The 8,637-nt window shown below is 36.6% G+C and overlaps 1 protein-coding gene across 1 annotated transcript in view; it reads right to left on the reverse strand.

The window, feature by feature from the left end:
* Positions 1-8,637, reverse strand: part of HABP4 (hyaluronan binding protein 4) — a 70,093-nt gene that overhangs the window by 8,632 nt on the left and 52,824 nt on the right. Inside the window, exon 5 of the mRNA XM_004714609.2 lies at positions 663-834. Within this exon, the coding sequence (XP_004714666.1) occupies positions 663-834 (172 nt within the window). The remainder of the gene's footprint in view (positions 1-662; positions 835-8,637) is intronic.

Here is an 8,637-nt window from a genome sequence, read left to right on the forward strand (position 1 = left end):
TCAAGTAGAAAGAAAATGTTTTGAGAATGATGATGGCAACAAATGTACAAATGTGCTTGACACAAAGGATGTATGTATGGATTGTGATAAGAGTTGTATGATCCCCCGATAAAATGATTTTTAAATAAATAAATGAGCTAAGATGTGGCACTCACATATAATAACAATAATAATATATAATAATAAGGGTTCCTAGGGGGAAAGGTGGGGTAGGGAGGGGATAAAGGGAAGATGATATCTAAGAGTTCAAGAAGAAAGAAAATGTTTTGAAATTGATGGTGGCAGACATTGTTTTGTTTTAGTGGTGGCAGATATTGATCTAATTGAATTATGGATTGTTATAATATCTGTAAGAGCTTCCAATAAAATGATTTTTTTAAATGAGCATCATTTTTGGGGGGGGATACCACTAGTTTCAGCATAGTTCTAGGTGAGCATAAAATACAGTCACCATAACTGCTTGTCTGTTGATCATATTTCAATTATTTTTGAAATAATAAAGATACAGTAATACAAAGCATACATCATCTCTGCTTTCTCAAGTAGAAATCAGAATGCCAATTACTAATGTTCCACTTTCAAAAGAGAAGTAGAAAAGTCCATTTTGCTTCTAATAAAGTAAAAGAAAAGATTACTGGTAGATAAACACAGGTAAGACTTACATCATCTCTGTATTTTGACTTGTGAATCACTACTGCTTTGGAAGGAACAGTGGATTCAGGTTTACGGATGTTAAACTCAGGCTTCGGTCTGGTCTGTTCTTGAAGATTTTTCCACTCATCTAATGTCATCTCGTGAACTTGAGTTTCTTCTTCTATCTCCAACTCAGGAATTCTATAAACATATAATCATGAAAAATTATTTTGATGAGTATGTCTACTTTCTCAAAAGTTCATAACCACTAGCAACATATGTTAAGAAAATACTGAAATCAAATAGAGGAAATTCTGAAACAAGTTATAGAACAGTGAAGCACCAAAAGCATCTTTTGTCAATACAAAGTAGACATATACATCAATGAGATGGAGTCCAGAGTTAAAAAATAAACTCCTCATAGAGGGGTGCCCAAAAAAACGCAGAATTTTTTTTCAAAGCTATGTATTTAAATTTTTTTTACAAAACAAACATCACCTTTAAAGTACTCTCCATTACACTTAATACATTTGTGCCAGATTCTGTGATTCCATTCTTAGAAATACTTTTGAAATCCATCTGTTTGGATGGCTGACAGTACCTCCCACTTTTTTTTTCCTTCACCTCTTCCTATGTTGTCAAATTGCTGTCCTTTCATGTCCCTCTTCATTCGTGGAAACAAAAAGAAGTTGCAAGGAGTGAGGTCAGGTGAGTAAGGTGCATGGGATGGGGTAAGAGAGGTATACTGTTTTTTACCCAAAACTGGCTCACAGAGATGGCTGCGTGAGGAGATGCATTGTCATGGTGGCAAAACCATTCCCATGTCTGCCACAAATCAGGCTTAAAAAAAAAATCATTTCATTGGGGGCTCTGACAGCTCTTATAACAATTCATACATTAATTGTATCTAGCACTTTATACATATGTTGCCATCATCTGTTTCAAAATATTTTCTTTCTACTTAAGCCCTTGGTATCAGCTCATTTTACCCTCCCTCCCTCATGAACCCTTGATAATTTATAATTATTTTTTCATGTCTTACACTGACGTCTCCCATCACCCATTTTTGTGTTGTCTGTCCCCCTGGGAAGGAGGTTATATGTAGAGCACTGTGATCAGTTCTCCCTTTCTCCCCCCACCTTCTCCTTACCCTCCTGATATCACCACTACTCATTAATCTTCCTGAGGGTTTATCTGCCCTGGATTCCCTGTATTTCCAGTTCTTATCTGGTCTAGCCAGATTTGTAAGGTAGAATTCGGTTCATGATAGTGGACGGTAGGAAGCATCAAAGAACTAGAGGAAAGTTGTATGTTTCATCGGTGCTATACCACACCCTGACTGGCTCATCTCTTCCTTGTGACTCTTCTGTGAGGGGATGTCCAATTGTCTACAGATACAGATGGGCTTTGGGTCTCTACTTCCCCTCATTCACATTGGTATGATTTTTTTGTTCTGGATCTTTGATGCCTGATATCTGAACCCATTGACATCTCATGATCACACAGGCTGTTTGATTCTTCCATGTGGACTTTGTTACTTTGCAGCTAAATGGCTGCTTATTTATCTTCAATCCTTTAAGACCCGAGATGCTCTATCTCTTGATAGTCAGGCATCATCAGCTTGCTTTAAATTTGCTTATGCATCCATTTTGTCTTCAGCAATCATGTCAGGAAGCTGAACATCATTGAAAGTCAGGTTATTAGAATAATGTGTTTTTGCACTGAGGGAGTACTTGAATAGAGGTCCAATGTAAATCAGGCCTTTTGTGTCCTACACTGTTATATTATCTTTTCAGAATCTCTAAATAGAGAGCTTGATTAATGGCCTTACCTCGTGGAATGAACTCCAAATGTACTATGAATTAGAATTTTCATCCATTTGGGAAATTGATGGATGTCCAGAACGAGGTTTGTCATCAATTGACATATTACCTTTTTTGAAATGAGAAAACCACTCGCACACTTGAGATTTGCCCATAGTGCTGTCCTTGTAAGCCAGGAGTGTCAAACTCAAAGCGCGAGCCATTTGGTGTAATAGGCAAGATTCATGCAGGCCACATCATATTTACAAATTTTGTTAAATTTATATTTTGAAGTGAGGATTCAGGAATATGGATTGGATCATTACAATACCATATAATTGCTTTTATTTAAACATCTTATTTAATGTATTTATACAACTAAAATTATTCTTTACCCAAAACTTGACAGCACTTTCCTCCTACTAGTTTTCACTTACCTCTTATGTTGTGACCAGAAAATATAACAAAATAACTAATAAAAAACACAAAATGTTGGACAGCTGACAAACATGATGCACAATCATAATGGCTTCCCTCTAAAAATGTTAACTAGAGCTGCCGCTAGGAATGATTCATAACGGCACAACCTCAAGTGCTCTTTTTAACCTCTTCACTATTCGGGTCTGTTTACATTACATAATACTTGAGAGTCGCATGTATATCACTTCCAAACGTCGCTGGAACTGAGTCAACGTGTTTATACCCATCCATAGGTCCCCAGGAAAGGCACCAGGCCATGTGCATACTCGTCTTCAGCAGTTAAAGGGTTAATGATCTCCCCTAAGCGCTATTTTCTTCATAACAATTTTTTCTATTATCATTTTATTTCAGAGCATTGCAGGCCACAAAAAATTACCTTGAGGGCCACATGCGGCCCACGGTCCGCCAGTTTGACACCCCTGTTGAAAGCTATATTCAACATCACAACAGTTTCTGTGGCAATATTCCCAAGTAGGAACCAAAATATCACAGCCATATGCTGTTCTCTTAAATTGGCAATCACTAAAAAAAATGAGTTTTGAGTGAAACTGCTTTTATGAAAAAATTCACTGTGACCAGAGAGAAACTTCCCAGGCAATGCCACAGAGCATGTTGTTCAATGCTCACCTAGTGGGGAAAATGTGTACTACAAAAGTTCTGCTCTGCCCAGTGCAATTCTATTTGGGGTGGTGGTGGTGGGATGGCAGTGTCCCACCTCATATTTACAGTCAACTGAGTTTTATGACAACGGGCACCAAAGACAACTCAAAGGAGCAAGAACAGTCTTTTTTTTTTTTTTTTTTAATAAACAGTGCTGGAGCAACTGGATTTCTTCCTGTAAAAAAAATCATTGGGTTCCTACTTCACACAATCTATATAAGCTAAAGTGTAAAACTCTTAGAAGAAAGTATAGACATTCATCTTTATTATTAGGCAATGGTTTCTTAAATATACTAAAAGCAGAACCACAAAAAATACTAGATCTCATGAACACTACTATGGTTTCAACTGTATACGCCTCAAAATAGGGGTTGTACACCCTAAAGTTTATGCCTGTGGTTATAATCCTATTTAGAAATAAGTTTTTGTTATGTTAATGAGTTGGGAACCATATAGGGTGTGTTTAAGTCAGTCTCTCATAATAGAGAAAAGGCACAGATTAGGCAAGGAGAGAAAGGGGATAGCTTACACGTATGGGGATTGACTGGGAGCAAAGGCTCAGAGGAGGAGGCAGCCTTCCCTCAGACCCAACAGAGTGAGGGCCTTCCCCTGGAACTGGTACCCTGAGCTCAGACATCTAGCTTCCTGAATTATAAGAGACTAGATCCACTCACAGTATTTCTGTTACGGCAGCACTAGATAAGTGAAACAGAATTTGCTACTGGAAGAGGGGAACTCTGACAAACAATCAAAATGTATTCGAGGTGCCTAACAGTAAAACCTAGATTGTCTTGAAGGATGTTGGCAGAATTATGAGCACTAAAGGCAAGTATGGTGAGGACTCAGAAGGAAATGAGAGCTATAGAGTAGTCTCCTGTGTTAGAGAATATATGTGGTGCCAACAGTAGAATGTTACTGGAAATGTAGATGTTAAATGTGCTTCTGGTGAAATTATGAAAGGAAATGATGGACATGTGATTTGATCATGGGAGAAGGTGTAATACTTTTAGGCAGTAGCAAAAAATTGTCTGAATTATGTTCAATTATGTGGAGGCAGGGAAAGCTTGTTAGAGATGAACTTGGATATCTGGCTAAAGAAATTTCTAAGCAAGATCTTAAAAGGACTCCATGGTTTCTCCTTGCTCCCAATAGTAAAATTCAAAGAAAAAGAAATAGACTTACAAATTAACTGTACAACATGAAAACAAAACTTAAAGATTTGTAAAACTCAATTGTATAAATTGAAGATGTGTCCTAGAACAGTCACCAAGGGTGTGGTTTCATAATCCTTAGTTTTACAGATTAACTGTGACTGATGGGTCTACAAGGCTACCAACACCCAAAACTCCTCAGTATAGGCTGAAGGGAATAGAGAGAGCACAAAAGGATGCTTTCAGTCTCCTGAGATTCCACAGGCAGGAAACAGGACAAATACGTACATACTGGTGACTGAGAAAGAGAGAGAAGCTGCTGGTTCCAGGTTGGAGTTTTTTGTACACACACAAACATGCACGCATGCGCATCTGTTGGTTGTTTTTTTCCCTCCACCCCACGTCTGTGTTTTTGTTTTGTCTCATTTGTTTTACTATTTGGTTTTTCATCATTCCTTTTTTGTTGCTGCTTTGTCTTTTTGTTGTTGTTGTTTTATTCCTTTCTTGATCCACCAAGCATAAACAGTTGGTCCCACACAACCAAGACCTCCCCACACCTCCAACAACTTCAAGTTGACAGGGGTCACCACCCACTCCAGTACCAGTGTACCACCAAATCATTATATAGACACAAAAACATCACGATGTCTCAGAGACAACTGCTGATTTCAGTTCACACAAAGAAACAAGATAGAATGGTGATAAGTCACAAATATGTGGAATCAAAGATTTTCCTGAGAAAAAAGAGGCATTAGCACTAACAGGAAAAGAATTTAAAAGAATGACTCTAACATACTGTCAGTGGATACAGAAAAAGAGCTATGATGAAAAACAGTAAAAGCATTGGAAAACTCAGGAAAACACTTAAGAGCAATCTTACGAAATGACTAAGAAATTATAAAACATACAAAAATGGCAAATAGAGATCCAGAAGATTAAACGAAGATATTAGAAATAGGTGTTATTTTGTAAGAGCAAAGAGGTATGATTGAAGCAAAATTTGGAGGTAAATTTCTTAATACCAGTCTATGAGACTAGCAGTCTATCAAAAAAAAAACCCAAAATATCTGAAGATAGTCTAAGAATTATGTGGGAAAGTATCAATATCTAATAACATGCTAATACCAGAATTAAAGCACAGAGAAAATTGTCTAAGAACTGTTGGGCAAAATCCTCCTTAACATTATGAAAGAGGAGAAAGAAACTGCAAGAATCCCAGCTAGAACAGCTCCGAAAACAAAAGTACCAAGATATATCATAATCCAACTTTCCAAAATCACAGAAAAGGAAAGAGTCTTCAGAGTGGCTTGAGATAAACATAAATTACCTCAAAGAAGAACCAAGAAGAAGAACCCCCCATTTCCCCCCCCAGCAAAAACTATATAGGCAATAAAGCAATGGAACAACATACGCAAAATTCTGAAGAAAAAAATTATCAGCCAAAAATTATTTTCAGCAAAACTGTTTCATAAATACAAGGGGGAAATAGAGTGTCTCCAGATATGGAAAATTAAAGGAATTTGTACAAAAGAAAAAAGAAAAGAAAAAAAAAGATAAATCTTACCGAAAGTACTAAGTGGAGTGCTTAGGACAGAGAATCAATAACAGCAAATTATCAACTGTAAAGATCAATACACAAGACAACACCAACCAACTTATAGCAGTACTCAAAATGATATTGTAAGACTTGAAAGTGTATAGGGCAGTGGCTCTCAAAATGGGTGATATGACCTTTTGAGTATCCAGGGGGGGTTTATAAGAGCAGATACCTATACTTTATTCTTGATTATGGCTACAGTACAAGTTTTTAACTGACAGGGTGGTGCTCACTATTTTTTTCTGAAAATGGGCAGTAAGCCAAATAAGTTGGAGGACCTATGAAACAGAGAGAATAGGAAAGATACAAAAAATAGAGGAAGCCGATTAGATTTCAAGATAGAACAGATGGTTCTACACTTGGGACAAAATTAATAAATAACAAAGTACACTCAAAGAAAATGGATAATCGTCAAAATGTAAAAGAAGAAAATCTCAAACACTTGTTACACGCTAAAACAACAATAACAGCAAAAAAGTGACCAAAAAACTCACAAAAAATGAAATTAGTCAAGAAAATTAAAAGGAACAAAGAAACAACCACCACCACAAAAGACACAAAGTAAAATAACCAAAATGTGTAACTCTCAATAAATAAATAAATAAATAAGTGTATAACTCTCAACAATGAGACTGAGTATCAATGGATTAAATGCACCAGTCAAAAGACAGAGAGTAGCAGACTGGACAAGAAAACAGATGCATCAATATGTAAACACAAAAGTGGGTTTAAATCAAAAAGAAAAAAAGAAGATATCTATCTATATATAGATATATATATAAAGTTAGTGGCCATAAAAGAGCAGTAGGCATAATTTTAATCTCTGAAAAAATAGACATAAAGGCAAAAATCCACCATGAAAAAACAAGCAAGGGCATTGCATAATTAATAAAGGAACAACAGGACAAGAAAATATAAACAGCTATGCCCCAAATGGAAGACAATTAATATCTATTAATCATACTCATAGAATTAAAGAGAAAAATAGATAAGACAATAGGGCAATCTTAGACAGCAAAGGACTCGATGCTGCACTTCAGAAGATGGAGCCGCTAAAAACTTAAGCATATCTTTGAGACATCAACAAATACTGAAGGCCTGGTGGTGTAGTGGTTACATTTTGTGCTGTGATTCACGTGGTCAGCAGTTTGAAACCACCAGCAGCAACTCAGGATAAAGACTGGGCTTTCTACTCTTGTAAATAGCGACATTCTGTGATACCCACAGGCAGTTCAGTATGAGTCAACATTAATTTGATGGCAGTGAGTTTGGTTTAGTTTGAATGACTGGAAGTACAACATTGTCAGAGATCGTCCTGGAGGATGGGCCCAAATCAAGGTAAGGAGAAACAGCTGCAGAAATCTGCTAATGATCAGAACTTGGAATGTTCAAAGTATGAATCTAGGAAAATCAGAAATCTTCAAAAATGAAATGGAATGCATAGACTGACATCCTAGGCACTAGTGAGCTTAAATTGACTAGTATTGGACATTTGGAGCAGATCATATGATTTACTATGTCAGGAATAACACAATCAATAGGAATGGTATGGCATTCATTGTCAAAAAAGACATTGCAAAGTCAATCATGAAGTACAATGCTCTCTCTGATAGGATTATATCTCTTTCTTCAAGGAGATCCAATCAATAAAAGTATTATTTGAATTTATGTACCAACCACAGAAGTTAGTGATAAGAAATTGAAGAATTCTACCAACAACTTCAGTCAGAAATTGATCACACATGCAATCAAGATGCATTCATAACTGCTAGCAATTGGAATGTAAAAGTAGCTGGAAAATATTAACGTGGTGCTAGAAATGAAGCTGAAGATCACATGATAGAATTTTGTAAGACCAACAACCTGTTCATAGCAAAAACCATTTTTAAACAACACAAATACATGGACTACTCGAGATGGAATACACAGAAATCAAATTATGACACTGTGGGCAGAGACAAGGGAGAAGCTCAATACAGCATATAAAACCAAGCCAGGGGCTAACTGTGGAACTGACCATTAATTGTTCATATGTAAGTTTTGGAAGAAGCTGAAGAAAATGAAAACAAGTCAACAAGAGTAAAACTACGACCTTGAGTCTACCTCACCTGATTCCAAGAACAGACTTGGCACACTGAATACTAATGACAAAGGACCTGATGAGCTGTGGGAGGACAGCAATTCATGAAGAAAGCAAAAGGTCATTGCAAAGACAGGAAAGAAAGAAAATATCAAAGTGGATGTCAGAAGAGACCATCTTGCTCTTATTCATCAAATAGCTAAAGCACATGGCAGAAATTATGAAGTCAAAGAG

Source organism: Echinops telfairi, unplaced genomic scaffold (assembly GCF_000313985.2).
Source record: "Echinops telfairi isolate 266 unplaced genomic scaffold, ASM31398v2 ScPeMD7_27;HRSCAF=92, whole genome shotgun sequence".
Lineage (NCBI taxonomy): Eukaryota > Metazoa > Chordata > Mammalia > Afrosoricida > Tenrecidae > Echinops > Echinops telfairi.